Source organism: Chenopodium album, chromosome 17, assembly GCF_948465745.1.
Source record: "Chenopodium album chromosome 17, dcCheAlbu1.1, whole genome shotgun sequence".
In the NCBI taxonomy this organism is placed as follows: Eukaryota; Viridiplantae; Streptophyta; class Magnoliopsida; order Caryophyllales; family Amaranthaceae; genus Chenopodium; species Chenopodium album.
Window position 1 is genome coordinate 3,218,969 of NC_137850.1, and position 18,118 is coordinate 3,237,086.

Consider the following 18,118-nt stretch of genomic DNA (forward strand, 5'->3'; position numbering starts at 1 on the left):
TGTGTCTTCTTGCGTTCCACTAATAGTACTGCCGCTACTGTTTTTGGGGATGCCGATATGTAAAGTTGTAGTGTTTCCCCCGTTTCTGGCCTTGCTATTGTGGGTAATGATCGTAGATGTTTCTTAACGGCGTCTAATGCTTTGACCTGTTCTGGCCCCCAAACAAAAGTCTTGTTTTGACGTAGGACTACGAAAAATGGTAGTGCCTTGTCTGCCAATTTGCTGATAAATCTTGTCAACGCCGCCATCCGGCCCGTTAACTTTTGTATATCTTTAATTGATCTCGGTTGCGGAAGGCTGAGGACGGCTTCGACTTTGTCGGGATTAGCATCTATCCCTCTTTCGCTAACCATGAAGCCCAAGAACTTTCCGGACTTGACTCCAAACACACACTTCTTGGGATTCAGCTTCATCCGGTATTGTCGGAGAGTATTGAATGTCTCCCTTAAGTCTTCAATATGATCTGCAGCTAGACGGCTTTTTACAATGGAGTCGTCAACATAAACTTCGACATTTCTCCCTTTTTGGTCGGCGAAAACTTTATCTACCAGTTTTTGGTATGTTGCTCCCGCATTCCTCAGCCCAAAAGGCATGGCTTTATAGCAATAAACTCCGGCATCTGTGATAAATGCCGCTTTGTTTCGATCCGGCTGATAGAGGCTGACTTGGTGATATCCAGAAAAGGCATCCATAAAACTTAAAAGTGCATGGCCTGAGGTGGAGTCGACCAATCTATCTATTCTCGGCAATGGTAGCAGTCTTTTGGGCATGCCTTGTTTAAATCCGTAAAATCAACGCACATCCTCCACTTTCCTGACGGTTTTCTAACCATTACGACATTGGCTAACCATTCTGGATATGTGCATGGCTCTATAAAACCTGCCGCTAACAACTTATTCACTTCTTCTTGTATCGCTTCGATTTTTTCTGTTGAGAAGTTTCTTTTCTTCTGTCGTACCGGTCTGGCTCCCCTATCAACATTCAACTTGTGCACCATTATATCTGGATGAATACCTGGCATTTCATCGGCCGAGAACGCGAAAACATCCGCATTCTCCCTCAAGAGTTCAATCAAGTGGCACTGCATATCGTTATCCATATCGGAGCCAATCTTAACCGTACGATTAGCTACTCCGGGCTGTAATTCAACATCAATAGTTTCTCCTCCCGGCAGCGGTCTTGGGATGGTTATGGGCCTTGTGTCAAAATTCGTCATTGCTAAATCTTGGGTAGAAGGGGATCGTTCCCTTTTCTGATTATGCAAGTTCGTTGAACTTTGTCGGCCAGGTTGCTTTAATGCCGATACATAGCATTCTCTTGCCATTGTCTAGCTGCCTCGGATACGTTATGTTTTGCCGATATTAGACACATAAACCATCGTGAGGTGATATGTCGATACCACTGCTTGTACATCATGAATCAATGGTCTACCAACGATAATGTTGTATGCTGACGGTACGTCTACAATCAGGAATTCCGTCATCACGTCCTGTGCCATCGATCCTTCTCCAATTCTGACCTGTAATATTATGCTTCCTTCGGGTCTGACTGTTGACCCGTTAAAACCGATAACCGGGTACGACACCGGCGTCAAGTACTTTAGGCCTATCATCATTGCATCAAACACTCTTGCGAACAAAATGTTTGCTGAGCTGCCCCCATCTACCAACGCGCGCTTGACGTCGCACCCATTAATTGCCAATATCAACACTAACGGGTCGTCATGAGGAAAGACTATACCCTTTGCATCATCCTCGGAGAATGATACACATGGCATCATCGCAGGCCGAGGCCGTTCATCCACTCCTAAAGCATTCACAACATGCTTGAATTCCGACAAGCTTTTCTTTGCTCCGCTAACGGAACCCCCATGCACGGGCCCCCCGGTAATTACCTCTATGGTTATCTTACGTCCAAGAGGTGTAGTACCTTGCCGGTAAGAATCAGCATGACCTGGACGGTATGTATCATCTTGTGTTGACGGATCTCCTTGTTTCCGATATTCGGTTTGCCGGGCCAATGGTGCGGGTTGTCGACTTGTTCCCCCCTGAGACCGATATTGGGAGAGGTGTCCCTTTCTAATAAGGTCTTCAATGTTTTCTTTCAACTGGATACACTCTTCAGTATAATGGCCGACGTCTTTGTGGAACATGCAATATTTCTTTATATCTCGGCCCTTCGTTATCATTGGTGCTGGCCGAGTCCAATCTTCCTTGTGCTGATTTATTGAATAAATAGCGGCCCTTGGTGTGTTCAGTTGAGTATAATTATTGTACCGTCCCAGACCTCTGGCAGGTCTATTCGCTTTCTGTGGGTTCTGCCTTCTAACCCCTTCCACCGGGGTTTCTACTGGTACATACGTGTTTTGTCGCCGAGACGGTTCTGCCGAGACCGTCTGGTTGCCTGCTTTCAGAAGTTCTTCGCTCTTGATATATTCATGAGCTTTGCTGAATGCTACCCCCAGGTTGGGGAAGGATTTCCGCGCCATGTATCTCTTAAAATCACTGTCGGCTAGACCACTCATCAAAGCCATGACGGCTATCTCTTGCTGTAATTTTGGAATGGTATTAGCTTCATTATTGAAACGCCGAACGAAATCTCTCAGTGATTCGTCCCTTCTTTGCCTGATAGACATGAGTTCCCCTGAGGTTCTCTGTCTTGCACTGTTGCTCACATACTGACTTGTGAACATCTCGACAAGGGTCTCAAAACAGTCGATAGACCCGGGTGGGAGATTAGTGAACAATCTGAGGCAGCCCCCACCAACGTTGTAGGAAAAACCTTGCACCACACCGCATCAGTATCGGTATATAACAGCATATGGCTTTCAAAGGCCGCTACATACCTCTTTGGATCACCCTTGCCGTCATAGGTACATGCCGGCATTTTTATTTTTTCCATTTGCTGATCAAGGACCTCTTGCGTAAAGGGAGACGTCCTTGGTCGAATGATGGTCCTGGCTAAGTGCCTCGGCGGCCCGCTACTGGCCTCCTGTCGGTATGATTCTGATTCCCCCCTTTGCGCAGTTCTTGTAACCTGTCGTTCAGAGGGCATCACCGTTTCACGCGGTGGTGGTCGTGGCTGAGGCTGCTGCTCGGCCTGATTGAACTGATCTTCGAGGTTGATGATTACGGGCGGTGTCGGCCTTCTATGTGGTTCCTTCGTGGCCGCAATCCCGGCCTCTTTCCTTTTCCGGGACATTGCCTGCATGACTTTGGCCGTTATCTCTAACTCTTCCGGAGTGAACTCTCCCAAGGGATCCAGGATAGCCTGAGTTCTTTCCGGTGTTAGTGGTACGTTTACAGTGTCCTTATGAAGAAGGTGGGTTTCATCCTCCACCGTTATTTCCGGTACGGTGTTTACGGCCTTGTTGGCGTCAGTGGTCAGGATGCCGCTATCAAAATTCCGGTTTTCTGATTCTGGGATGGGTGTAGTTTCGGTATTTCCTTCCATGACTGTGGGAGGTCTTTTTTGGACGATAGAAGTTATTACTTCCCCTCCTTCTAGCGCCAACTGTTCCGGATGAGTTCCGATACCGAGATGTCTTGGGGTTGGTAAAGGTTTACCGTCCAATTTGATGCCTGCACAGTCAGCACAGATAATCTAGCCCGGGGGTTATCCAGGAATAACCGCTCCGATGCCAAAGTTAGTAATATGAGGAGGAAGGTTTGAAGAGAGAGAAAGAGTGTAGAGAGAGAGAGAGATTGTACCTTATTGTGAAAATGTGGCTGGGTATATATAGGGGAGTAACCAAGCAGGTGCCACCAGCCCTTATAGGTGGCGCACCAACTTTACAGGTGGCGCACCGACCTTATAGGTGGCAGGCGCCTGCGTGGTTTCAAGCTGCTCTCCACGTGGCCGAGAAACCGGCCATTATGGATGCTAAGTTGGTTCGCTTAATTGCTGGCTAATTAATAACATTGTCAATTATCGGCCAAATAGGTGAGTTGTCGGTATTATCCCGTACAGATATTATCATTATTCATAAATAGCTTAATATTACACAATTTAACATGCACGATCTCTTGGATTTCGCCACAAAAAGATATAAAATCTTGATTTAAAATAAATAATTCTACTTTATGAAATAATAGCTTCTAGCATGAGATGTATGTGATCGTGTAATGGTAGATCCCAGTGTAAAAAAGTCTTGAATGAATCATATTTCATTAGTCCCTAAGTTTGACTTAATGAATACGTAACAAATTCACTAAGATAGAAATTTGGGAGGTTGCTAGAAATAGCCAATAACTAGGGATTCTAGAAGTATAATGTATGAACATGAGTGAATCATAGTGAGGTTACCCTTATGAGAGACTGCACAAAGGACATCAGCACACAACTCCAAACATTGAATGATGATATCAAACACAAACTAAACAAGATTTATCTTGGTTCACCCTATGCTAAAATTAATAGAGAAGAGTGAATAGAATGGCTTGTTTATTATTCATCAATAGGTAGAGTATTTATACAAAACCTAAGAACATAAGATAGGAAACAATCTTCCTAAAAGATATACTTAAATAATATCTTAACATATAATAAACCTAAATATATTATTCTCCTAATAAGATTCATACGGAAAATATATCACACATATATTTTCCGATATTATCTCTAACACCCTCCCGCAATCGTAACGGCAGTAAAACGAACGTTGCGATTGGAAATTCTTCAAATTGTTGAAGCCGAGATGCACACTCTTGTGATGTCGCCTTCAATTTTTTTTTCTTTCAATGATGAGAACGTTCATCTTTTCGAACTCATCTGTCATCATTCAAACAAGAACGTCATTCTTTTCGAACCTGCAAATATAACAATTTTGGTTTTTCCAGAGCAAAATCGAGCTCCAATCAAATATTGGTTTTTCAGAGTAAACCACACTTAAAAATTCTTATTGGTCTTTCAGAGTAAACCACACTCAAATTTCTTATTGGTCTTTCAGAGTAACCACACTCAAATTTCTTATTGGTTTTTCAGAGTAAACCACACTCAAATCTCTTATTGGCTTTTCTGAGTAAAACCAAACTTAAATTTCTTATTAGTCTTTCAGAGTAAACCACACTCAAATTTCTTATTGGTTTTTCAGAGTAAAACCAAACTCATATCCAAAGGAGCAAAATCATGCTCGAATAAACTCACAAAAAAGAAAAAAAATTGCACAGCGGAATTTTTGGGTAAAATTTATGAATCCCGCCGGTGAGTTTAATTTTCTAACCCACCGGCAGGGGGGAATTTTTGTGATGTATCCCAAAATCTAACCTGCTCTTGATACCATGCTACGTTCTTCCTAAAAGATATAACATATATCCTAATGATATATTCACTAAATATTATCTTAACATAAAATAAACCTAAATATATTATTCTCCTAATAAGATTCATACGGAAAATATATCACACATATATTTTCCGATATTATCTCTAACACCCTAACTCCCTTTCAAACAACTAAATAATCTATCACTTTCTAAATATTATTGTAAGTTTAAATTTGAAAAAAAAAATATTTTCATACTTCCCTTCTTCCATAATTATAAAGAAAAATACCGTTATATTTTTGTAGTATAAAAAGTGATGTTTTTGTAAAACACAAATTTGTAGTGTAATCTGACTTCCATTCAGATTGATGTGACTTTAATATTATCTTACTTCATAGAAAATTTTAAGTTGAAAATTTATAACATAATCATACCTTCAACATTATTAAAAAGTTGAAACTTAATTTTTTGCCAACTTAATTTTAATAACCCTCTAGAGGAAATCAATTTTGTTCCTATTAGATATGGTAAATTCTTTTTGACATACTCATATTATACCAAGCAAACATGCTAATTTGACCTTAAATTCAGTGCTTTCAATTGATTAAAGTCCCAAGATTCTTCAAAATACTCCCACTAGAAAACCTTTTTTTTTTTTTTTTTTTTTTTTTTGGTCCCACCTAATAAAATTTGTAGATGCACCATCACTTGATCGGCCCTATAAATACTCTTTCCCATTGATCAATTTTTTCATCACCTTTTCTCAGCTCATCTTATTTACTTCCCTTATTTGCTTTCTTTTAACACCCTTTTCTTGTTTTCTTTCTTAATCACTTTCATCATTTAACTCAAATTCCTTCATAGCAATGGCCACTGTCCAGGTAAGATAATTCAATATCATTTCCTCTATTGTTTTGTCAATGTAGTCATTTTTTTTGATAGACAACAAAATTAAAGATTAATTTAGTACTCCTAATATTTCTTGTGTTGTGTTACGATTGATAATACTTTTAGCGTTGTATTATAATCGTAATAACTAAATTTAGACAGAGGGAGTACATAGTGATGCAGTACTATATGTCTATATATGTTGATTCAGTACAATATGTATACCCAATAATGTCTTTGTGCATTATTGATCAAATTGATTGTACTTGAGTGTTCCTTACAAGTATTTTTAACTATTTAAAATCCTCTCACTAGCTAAATTTTATACAGTATTTGAAAACATATTTTATCAAGGTTTTTGATCATGTGCTTGTTTAATAAGGATTGCGTACATCTTCACCTTGTTACTGTCATTTGTGATGCATGATTACAAAATGGTATGGCGTATCTCATTTTCACACTATTCCTACACTAACTTTGAGTATAATTGATAGCTAACATCTAAAATCGAATTTCATAATTTTTAATTGTTGTTGAGATAACCTCTATGTAATCAATCAAAATAATGCAGGAGAAAAAAATTTATTTATTGATATGTAGCAACAAATTGTTGGTCCACTAGCAACTTCACATAGATCCATATTGTTTTATTTGGTTAATTATTTTCTTAAGGTTAAACCTGAGCAGGTTGCTTCAGCTCAGACAGCACTGCCTCAGGAGAAGAAAGTGGAGGAACCAGCAAAAACTTCACCACCCCAAGTAGAAGAAGAGAAGGCAGCAGAAGTCGCTGAGCCAGAGCAGCCTAAGGTTGATTCTGCAAAAGAGAAACAACCAGCATCACCAGCATCAGTAGAAGGTGAAAAAACTGAAAATACTGCAGTACAAGAAGAGGCGAAAACTGAGGAAGAGCAACAACAGCCAGCAGAACCTGCTGCTGCAGTTGAAGCAGAAAATGTTGCAGAACAAGAAAAAGAAAACACTGAAACTAAGGATGATGATCAAGCAGTCAAGGAGGCTGAAAATGCATTAGAAGAGCTGGAGGTTGAGGAAAAGAAGCCGTCTACTCCTGTCGAGGAGTCCTCAAAGGTGGCACCAGAGCCTGTGGCAGAGGAAAACAAAAAGGATAGCAAGGAAGCAGAAGTCAAGGAAGCAAAGAAGGAAACAGCAGTGAAGCAGGATGACACTGCAGAAGCGAAGAAGCCTGCTGAGAAGAGTGATGAAGTGAAGGCTGGTCCTGCTGCAGCACCTGCAGAACCAGAAGCAGATGCTGCTGTTGCTGTTATTGAGGCTGATACTGCATGATTCGGAAAAAAAAAAAAAAAAAAACTTCCGTTTTCTGAGATTATGTAATGGATTTTACCTTTCATTTTAATTTGTGTGTATGTTAAATTAGAGGAATATGTTAAATTGGTCTGCTATATGTATTATGTAGTAATGGTTGTATTTTCGATGTGGTCGAATTAAGCCCATTTTGGTGAAATAAGGATGTAATGAGCTTTTATCAGACTCTTGTATGTTTATCCAAGATGGGAAGTATAATTCTGGCTCGCTATTAGATCAATAAAATACGGCGTATTTTGTTTAATACTTGTTTAGAGTAAATTCACTGTCCTTTATTTTAAATTGAACATACTTACTTGACCTGCTAGCAATCTTCTAAGTCGTTTGTGTCAAAATCCTTAACATTTTACTCCATGTTATTGTCTGCGATATGAAAATTTTACCGTCCAGCTATATGAAAAGTTACGAGAAATACACTAAAATTATTATACACCCGAGGCACACAAAAGGTTTTGTAGACCGTTTATGACTTACAGATTATAGTTGTTAATTAACAAACTAGGTTAAATCCCGTGCAATGCACGGTTGTTAAATACTTTTGAAAATAATATTATAAAAATAGAATGACTCGTGTATAAAAAAATATGGTGTATATTAAAAATAAAGACATGCAAGAGAAATTCCTTTTTTTTTTTGTGGGCATGCAAGAGAAAATATTTAAATTACATGTAACAGTGTTATAATGGACAGGTTTATATTTTTGTAAAGAAATTATATTTTATATAAAACAAATGTATACGATTTTGTTCCCTAAGTAACAATGAATTATTTTAAGAAGGCACCTTTGGAGGGAAAATTTTTAATGCAATATTGACAAGTGTCTCTTTTTATTCGCTTTTAGTATTATGTAATTGATGTGCCTAATCAATATAGACATATAGTACAATAAACCTAGAAATATTATATAAAGGCCCAAAACCAAGCTAAAGACATTAAAAAATCGCGGTCATAGTCCTTGTCTACCACTACTGGCCATGTATTTTGTAAGACAGAAAAATCGCGGTCATAGTCCATGTACTTTATATAAAGGCCCAAAACCAACCTAAAGACATTATTAAAAAATCGGGTCATAGTCCTTGTCTACCACTACTGGCCACTTATATCTGAGAAAAGCAGAAAACTTCAAAGAAGTTAACTACATACTTTGTCTAAATGTGTCATCACAGCATAGAGGTGAATTGATCATAAGAAGTGATAAAAATGGCCATCAACCTTCCAGGCAATTCCTCATTCACGGCGCCGGGAAGAGGCAGAGATGAAATTTATGTGGCCACGATGCCTCTACGGGCAACCAAGGGACCTGCTCAATTACTCATGTCTGCTGCCTATTCTCTCAACTTGTGGCATCTTCAGCATTTCATGCTCATCATCAAACCATCCATCACTTCTGCCTCTCCTCCTTCAAACTCCCAGGTTGCTCTCTTCCATATCACTCCTCCCTCAAATTTAAAGTTCGGAAAATTATTTCATGCTCCTGGGAGCACTACTAAGCATGAAGCTCCACCATAGTGTACAAGACTCGTGCTGCACGTGCGTCACTATGGTGGTCTTAGGAGCACCATATAGGAATAGACATTGCTTATTTGTGGATAATTTTATTGAAGAGATCAGACTTGATAAAAAAAGTTGTCCTTATTCTGTAAGAATGGTTATTGTTTGCAGGGGTTAGTGTTTGATTTTCAGCCTCAGGATCCTGAAAACATATATGTGGCTCTGGCTGCCTTATCTGGTAGAGCTATCCCAGGTAAGCGAATACTGTTACTTACTCGTGTTGCGGTTTGTAACTCCATAAACCGAAGCAATGTTTCAATTTGTAACTCTCTTTTGCTGTACATCTTGATTGTGTAGGAAATATTCTGGTAAGAAAAATTAGCAAGATTCCTAAGAAAAAGTGTTGGTACATTGGTTCATCCAAGTTATCCAATGCTGTAGACGCTGCCTATAACTTCAACAGCAGCTGGCAAACTGATTTACGCATTGGCCACCATGATTGTCGTCACTATACCAATGGTACACTCTGTTCCCCGCTTAATCAACGACTAATAAAATTAATGAGCTCCTTCGAGGCAGTAAGTAGTACTAGCTTTGTCTAGTATTAGCCGTCACATTATCTCATTTCTTGTCTGAAAAATCTCTGTATATCTGCTTGCTAGGACTGGCTGAAATGTTGATTGGGGAGAAAAATGTACTGGAACGCCTTCAGGAGAATCAACAGGGAATGGATTACTAGCAGATGCCATGTCTCATGTATATTTTCATATTAACAGCAAACTCTAGGCCACATGTGTCTGGCTACAAAAGAAACTCCCTTGCTCACTTACGAATCGAGTTTAGCATAAATTCACACGAACAGCTTATAGTTGCTCCTTACCATCTTGCTGATTTTGTGGCATAATTTTGACAGAATAATTTACAATATAAGATTCACTGAGGCTTGCTTGCATTTTGAGAGCACTTATACATATTACCATCAGCTGTTATTGAACTGCATTTACAGCTTGAGCTTGTGAGATTGAGTCAAAATTCACCATTGAGAGCACGAATCTTCAAGCTGAGCATAGTATAAGACTCACTGAGTACAGCTCGAGCTAAGTCAATTCAAGCTCAAGATGCATCATCATCTTCATGGTCAAAATTATGATATGTTCTGTTCAGATTTGAACTTAGCAAAAGAGAAAGAAGTAGAAAAAATGAACCCTCAAGGTCTGCTGTAGAATGGAGTTACAAATTTAAGTGTTGTCTTAAGATAACATAGAGAAATGCAAGATCAATCACAGCAATAGGCAATTGTATGCCAAATGTACAGACCAAAGTCCTCACAGCACACCAAAAGCTGATCCGAACTTTGGATCAATTAACATTGCCAAATTAGAATCACTGAGTCTAGACATTAGGCAATCATATATATAAGAATTACACAAACTAACAAGTCCTCAATCTAGAACCAACAACACTGATTCTACCAAGCCATGCCCAATCTACAAAGAAAGTAATGCTTCCACCTTCGCAACAGGATCTTCCTCCTTTTTAGGAGTCGGACTTCTATTAGCCTCGTCATACAAGTCATGTTTCCATTTCTCAACCTGGGAACCACTTGAACGATACCCTTGTCTTCCACCAAAATTCTCCCTCCCCTTGAATTTGCCATCATTATCAGCACCATAAAACCTGCCTCTGGGAGGAAAGCCAGTATTTTCAACTCGTCCTCGGTTTGAAAACGACCTCTCCCTTACATGTCCTCGGTCATGCTCGTTTCTTTCCAAAGGGCGACGATCATGAGCTCTGTGTTCCCATTTTCCAGTACCACCAGTAGAGCTAGCAGGATGGTCAAACTTACTAGGTTCAGGGACAGCATTATCTACATCTTCAGACTTCAGAGGAAGTTTCTCCTCTCTAAATGGCCGCCTTTTTTTGGTAGGTGGATGTGCATCAGATTCCATTTCCAAAAATTTATCATGTCGCCAGGCATGGTTGTCACCACCTTGAGCTCGAGCTTTTTCCTCCCTTACTTTTGGATTAGAGGGTGCTGATCTATGTGCTGCTCGGTCTTCGTCCCTGGAATTGCTCCACCATCCACGTTCTATGCAAATAGATAGCAAAAAGAATTAACCAACAAAAATGATTCAAATTAAGAAAAGAACATCAAGATATCTAGCTCAAAGTGTATAGGGGAAGGAAGTCAAGGAACATTGAGGACTTTTTCCAATTCTCCAAGGATTATCAATAAGCTGTAGATCCTAATGATATTATAGAGTTTGTCAAAAGTTCTTACCAAATATACTACAATGAAATCCAAGGAAGCAGAAAATAATGAGTATCTGACACCCAAGTCACTGATTTAGTTTGTGAGAATAATTTGCTCGAAGTAAAGCCCTCATCTCCTGCAATTAACTTAATGCATATATCCTGGTACCTCAGCTACTCCAATCCAACAAATGCTCTCAAATTTTCATCAGTAGTGGGCAAAAACTGTGACAAGTGGCTGCTACCTTTCCAGTCCCTCATCATCATCCATACTTCCACTTCCTCCAGCTACGAACTTATATACCTTAATTCATTCCCCTCTTTCCCTTCAGTCTAATGGCAGTAAGCACTAAAGTCTAGACATTAAGTTACCTGAGACTTCTTTCAATACCAATTACCATCCTCTCCCACCGACCAAGTACAGCAGCTAAAAAATCAAATGGGAATTTAAAGAGTACCTTGAAAAACTTAGTAACATAAGAGTACCTTGAAAAACTTAGTAACATAAGAGTACCTTGAAAAGCTCAAACAGTCAGTAATTTGTGTCTTTTTATTTACTGGAAATTTACTTTTGGGTTTTGTGATGGAAAGGTTCCCCTGGTTTCTTTATTTTCCCTTGCCCTTTTTCAAATAATTTCCCACCTCAGATAAGACTATGAAAATTTGAGAATTAAACACGCACCTTCAAAGAGAATTCCAGCCATAAACGAGCTCAAATGGCCACCAATACTTTTTAAATACTCTTTAGTATCTAATTTGGTACAAGGGGTATTTAACTTTTAAGATACCCATCGGACAATTCGGCCAATATAAGTTCTTCCAGACTACCACTTTCATACAATAAACCTTTGACTTCTAAATCACTCTCCACCCCTTGCACCCAGTACTCTAGATATCTTACTTGCAGAGTGAATCCGACATCAGCATTGTTTATAGTCAAGGAGAGGACAGGCAAGGGTGCAAATCTTACAGTCGTCTACTCCCACATCAAGAAAACTCTCGCCCATGAACTTCCCCATGATAATGGTATGACTACATTCTAATTGTGTCAAGTTATACCGTTATACGGTCACATTGTAGCTTTATTATCATCCTATGAGAAAGCATCTAGTACAATGTCAGAAATTTTGAGGGTCATATGACTCGTATCCATGCATCCTCAAAACTAAGAACATTTTTGAAGTGGAAAGGTAGCAATTTGTGATAAAAAAAATAAAATAAAAAATAAAATAAAATAAAAAAACAAGAAAAGCAACCACAAGTTAAGAAAGAAAAAAACTTACCAGATGTTGATCTGCGTCCAGAGCGGCTGTCATCTCGGGCGGCAGTTCGGCGGTCATCATGCTGTTACAAGACATGTAGAGGCAAGCCTAATATAGTTACACTTACACGGGGGCACTGAAATCATTGGACGAACAAGTACCCTCCTAGTTCAGCCCAGTAAATGGATTTGCAAATACTGAATAACCACCAAGTGATCAAACTCATAACTTCATAAGTATGCCTATTTGAACAAATAGCACATTCAGAATAATACAGACGTACTCATATCCATGCTAATCTCATTATACTGGATATTTGCACGGTTAAAGCACAAAATAAATCAGTTGTAGCCTTAAATATTGTCCAAGCACTGTAGAAACATAAGCACTTCATCCAGCACACATGCACACATGCACACACACTTACGTAATTTTTAAGATACATCTCTTCCTGAAAACTCTCAATTCACTTTAAATTTCCTTCATTTTAATTGCCAAAAAAAAAGGCTGTAGACAGAATGGAAACACCATAGAAAAGTAGCAGTAAATAATTATATCAGCAGAAATAAATAAGTGATACACATAAGTACATTGCAGAAATAAATAATTGCAAAATAGAATAAAAAAAAATCAAAAAGATTAATTTAAGGAAACCTGATGAAATGATCCACGGGAGTCTGCTGTTGGATTAGAGTGATTGGTTCTTTCACTTATTCCATTAGTCTTGCTATCCAACATGGAACTTGCATCTTTGACATCCTGCTTAGATTCAGAAGCTGGTGAAACCTCAAGCGGTAAAGCATCTTGACGGCGATGTCTGTGATTTTTATCTATATCCTTATTACCAACTTCTGATTTAAGTTTGTTGGGACTTTTCTCTGTAGACATTTTCCCTTTGCTATCAAACGTTCTGACTTATAACCAATCTGACATGAGGATCAACTTACTATTATATTCACAACTAGAAAAATTAGACAATATCATTCTGCTAGTAAACAAGACATGGTCAAAATTCAATGAAAGCAGTTTATCTAAATGATTTGTGAGACGGTGAATATTCAACCCCACAAGTTAAAGAACAAGAGAAGGGAAAAAAAAAACAAATAGATCCATATTACATAAGCTATAAACATACTAGAACACAATCGATACAAAGAAAATGCGATCAAAAAATATCATAGACCTAATATCTCTTAGATAGCACTCAATTCCCACCAGTCACATATACGAGGAGTTAAGCAACCTTCCCGGTGAGCACAGAGACTCTTCCCATGATCATCAATCAGGAATTTCCTGTTAATCAAATGCAACCCCCAACAAAGCCCGGCTAAATCAATCAATGACACAAGAGTCTCCAGTCTCGAGTCGATTAAAGTAACCGCTTTTCTTTAAATCAAATGCAACCCCAAACATAGCCCAAATATCTTGAGCTAAATTAATCAATGACTTTAGAGTATCAAGAGTCAAGACTATCAAAGTAAACGCTTTCCTTTCAATCAGATTCAAACCCAAACAAAGATTAAATTGGGATTCCAAAATAAACAAACAAACTCATTCAGAATAACCAACAATCGAAATCATACAATGCGCCTCAGTAAACGCTCAATTTCAATGATTTTAAATAACCCAACTCTGAAATTTCAATATACAATCAACCCTCTCAAAATCAAAAGCGACAATCCAACAATTTACAAATTCAATTGAATTGAAATCAAAGCAAGCATGGTAATAACGATCATTGTGAATTAAAACTAAAAAAATTAAAGTCACAATAAAAAGAAATTCAAAAAATTGAATGTGATAATCTTAAGAAATACCTGAATTGTAGAGGATGACGGGAGTTTTGTGAAGAAATGAATTGAGCAGAATCGAAATTTAAAGTTGAATGATCTGAGAAATTAGGGTTTGAGAGCTTCAGTATTTGAGTTTGAGCATTGAGCTCAAGCTTCGGGAGAGTGGAGGACCGGAAGGTGTGGATGACGCCTATTTGGCGGTACGAGACCACGAAGGATTGGGGATTTGGAATAGGTAAGGCCGTAAGTAGACCTAGCAAATGGTTCATTCTGGTCGGGTACAGGTCGAGTCAATTTGGGTTGTTTAATATTCAGTTGGGTTTGGATTGGGCCATTTATATTTTTGGTCGGGTATTGGGTCAGGTCAAGTATGTTTGGGTCATGCTTGGATCGGGTTAAAATCGAGTTAGATCATATTTGAGTCGTTCATTTCATGCCAATACTGTAGATCAAGCTCAAATCGATAATTTTATTCGATTTGTAAGTTCAGTTATGGTTGGGGTCGAAACAATTTGAGTCATTTTAGCATCATGCATATTTAATTCGATAGTACTCTGTAGGTAGTTTTAGTTTGGGACATTTCAAGCATTGGGTCTAGTCGGGTTAAAATCATATCGGGTCAATTTTAGGTTGGGTAGATTTCGGAAACTTGGTCAATTTCGAGTCTATTTTTTTGGTCAGGGGTCGGGTCAGATCAAGACTGCCATGTCTAGCCATAGGTGAATAGAGCGGGCAAAAGTTTACCCAACCCGTCAAATCTACTTGAACCTAATGCAATATTAGCAAGCTGGGTTGAAGTTTTCAGCATATTTGATTAAATAAGTCAACACAGCACCCTTTTTAATTATAGGGATTTTTCATATAATACCATTAAACTTTTGACTTTTCCATATAAATACTCAAATATATTTTTTTCTTCCACGCATTACCACCTAAGATTATAGTTAATTCATATTGTGATACTCCGTTAATTAAAACCTTAATTACAAATGTAAATTCAAAGAATAATCTAATATATATATATAAAGGGGAGTTTTTTCCCGAGTTTTTAGAGAGCCACGTAGGATTTAATTTTCTTAGAGCGCCATGTAGGATTATAAATTTTTGTTGTAGCCAATCAAATAATTTTCTTTTAGAATTAAATAATTCAAATGCCACATAGGAAAAATTGACAAATGAAATTTTAAAGTTTAAATAATTATATATTATAGTATTATACATTATCAAAAATTAGAATTAAAAAGTTAAAATTAAATTACCTTATTTATGATAAACATAATAAGTATGAACGTAAATTTGCTTTACTTAAAAAAAAAATAAAAAAAAAACACTACCTTATGTACGATAAACATAAGAAGTATATGATAATGATAATTTTGCTTCATTAAAATAAAATTACTTTATCATTACTATGTGGTTTTTTATATAAAAATACATGTATATGAAAAAATATTTTAGGAAGTTAATTTTAAGTAAAGATAGCTATGAGCCTATGATCATTGGTTGTTAATAAGATGCGTGGGATTATTTCCCAATTGAGGAGCAACGAAACCGTGAAGAAGAAAGGGGTCTGACTTTGAGGATCTTTATATCTTTTTCTTTAATTCTAATTTTCTTTTTCTTTTTATTTTATTTTTATTTCTTTGCCTTTTCTTTTCTTTTTCAATTTCTTTTTTCTTTTTCTGATTTTCTTTATATTTTCCTTTTTAGTAAGTTAGTTCTTTTATTTTCTTTTTCTTTAATTTTCTTTCATTTTTATTTTCCTAGCTTAGTCTTTTTAATACCCATTATTTGGGTTCACCAAGTTGGATTATTATTGAAGTTTTCGTTTTTTTTAATCTAATAATTTTTCTTAATTATTATATCATCAAAATATAATAGTATAAAGGATAATAGATAATGACAAATTTTTTGTATAAGCTTCAAAGATAGATTTTAATAATAATAAATTAAAAATATTTCATAATCTTATGGTAATACCCTACTATTATAAATTGACGTATAATGCAAAATCAATCGACATCAAACAATTTCGTGTTAGTAATTCGTGTCAAATTTAAATCATACATGGTTGGGTAATTCATAATTTAACTTATATATATAATTGTTACTTACATTATATAATTGTTACTTACATCGTGTTTTTATTTGAAATACTTTATGATTATTCGCTTATGATTTTATGTGCTATTTTTTTTCCTACAGATTTAATTTGATCAGAGAATTAATTTCGAGCAAAAATAATTGGAAAATCAAAGTACGAGTTTCTCGGCTGTTTCACGACAAACATTCACTGTGACGAAAATTATTGAACCAAGTGTACTTAAGGTAAGTTTTGATGAAAATTATTGAAACAAGTGTTCTTAATTAACATATGTTTTTCATTTAAAGTTTTGAAAAAAAAATTCTTAAAAATATAATTATTTTATTATTCTTTAGAAAGGACAAGGAAGATGCAATAATGAAAGAAAATCATACAAGTCACATAGTTAAGGAAGATGGAAAACGTTCTCATGATGAAACTGATAATTATAAGGAAGATGACAACGATTCCACCAACAACCCATTTAGGGGGTGTTTGGTTCAAGCATATTAGGTATAAGGTATGGGTTTGGAATGACCAAAACTCATACCTTGTGTTTGTTTCTTGAAATTTCATTTTTCAAACCCATACCTCAAACCCCCAAGATATGGGTTTTTGAAACCCAAGGGGGGAGGTGGGTATGGCTCATACCCATACCTTTAGGTTTAAAATTAAAAGGAAAACTATCATTCATAGATAAAAACCAAACACATGAAATCAAGTATCAAGTTCCAACCCCATACCACCCAGGTTTCATTCCTCATTCTAAACCCATACCATTGTTAGTTTGAACCAAACGTCCCCTTAAAAAAGTGAAGGTATATACTCTTTCAGATATTTGTTGCTTTGCTAGATATTTTCTTTTTTTTTTTGACAAAAATTTTGCTAGATAAATAAAATACTATTGAATTTACTAACCATTTATATATGTATATATATTGCAGGCTTAATTTCCACGATCAAAACTTCTTATATAAAGATCAAATAAGTTTAATGGGGCGAAAGGATATTTAAACTTCATAAGTATCATCCATAGTTTAGTAATTAAATTCATTAGATAGTTATTAGAAATTTTAGATTTATGCCAATAATTTATTCGTGAGGATTTTTTTTTTCATATTTTTTTTTTTGTATGGAATCATATTTGTAGCCTTTTGAACTATGTTGTTATTTATTATTTATTTATTTATTTATTTAGATGTTTCTTTAATTATTATTACCTAATCTGTTACTATTAAATAAAAAATTATCATCTAATAAACTCTTTCATCATTGTTGACCTGACAATTATAGGATAAGGTAATAAAATAATTTTGAAGCAATATTCAATAATTGTTTTAAAATTAGAGTGACACAAATATAAAAAAATAATAAAAAAAAAGGTGACACAAAAAATGATAGCTATGAAATATAAAATGAATATACTATACTTTGTAATTGTATTCAAGTTTAATTATAGTGGTGATAAAGAAAACATATAGTAATTTGTATACAAGACTATTTTAAATACCTATGTATGCTTCACCAAAAAAAAAAAAAAAAAAAAAAAAAAACTATGTAAGCAATCTTAGCACCGTATAGAGTTTTCATGAGTTACCTAAATTTATATTATTAATTAATTGAAATGATAAATTTTAATAATCTTTATAATTTTAATAAATTTAACAATTTAGATAGTGAAATACACTTTTAAAAAATATAATAATTATAATAGTATAAGTATGTCATATTGTAGGAAATATT

At 36.2% G+C, this 18,118-nt stretch overlaps 3 protein-coding genes across 5 annotated transcripts; 2 read left to right on the top strand and 1 right to left on the bottom strand.

Moving 5' to 3' along the window:
• The first annotated feature begins 6,028 nt into the window (after positions 1–6,028).
• On the top strand, positions 6,029–7,737 carry LOC145587414 (uncharacterized). Of its 2 annotated transcripts, none has more exons than XM_081644153.1 (2): positions 6,029–6,145; positions 6,825–7,737. In XM_081644153.1, the coding sequence occupies exons 1-2, from the start codon at positions 6,131–6,133 to the stop codon at positions 7,452–7,454; spliced, it is 645 nt and encodes a 214-aa protein (XP_081500279.1). In that variant the 5' UTR covers positions 6,029–6,130; the 3' UTR covers positions 7,455–7,737. The 2 variants fall into 2 exon arrangements, with proteins under 2 accessions (XP_081500279.1, XP_081500280.1); XM_081644154.1 differs by having other exon boundaries at positions 6,840–7,737.
• Positions 7,738–8,543: 806 nt separating this feature from the next.
• On the top strand, positions 8,544–9,946 carry LOC145589391 (uncharacterized). Of its 2 annotated transcripts, none has more exons than XM_081645936.1 (4): positions 8,544–8,906; positions 9,156–9,237; positions 9,342–9,562; positions 9,647–9,946. In XM_081645936.1, exons 1-4 carry the CDS (start codon positions 8,694–8,696, stop codon positions 9,662–9,664), a joined length of 534 nt encoding a protein of 177 aa, XP_081502062.1. In that variant the 5' UTR covers positions 8,544–8,693; the 3' UTR covers positions 9,665–9,946. The 2 variants fall into 2 exon arrangements, with proteins under 2 accessions (XP_081502062.1, XP_081502061.1); XM_081645935.1 differs by having other exon boundaries at positions 8,546–8,906; positions 9,342–9,503; positions 9,647–9,943.
• A 268-nt stretch (positions 9,947–10,214) lies between these two features.
• LOC145589390 (uncharacterized) lies at positions 10,215–14,510 on the bottom strand. Its single transcript, XM_081645934.1, has 4 exons — positions 14,317–14,510; positions 13,154–13,425; positions 12,521–12,581; positions 10,215–11,073 (listed from the first exon to the last, which is right to left on the bottom strand). Exons 2-4 carry the CDS (start codon positions 13,385–13,387, stop codon positions 10,472–10,474), a joined length of 897 nt encoding a protein of 298 aa, XP_081502060.1. The 5' UTR covers positions 13,388–13,425; positions 14,317–14,510; the 3' UTR covers positions 10,215–10,471.
• Positions 14,511–18,118: the final 3,608 nt, after the last annotated feature.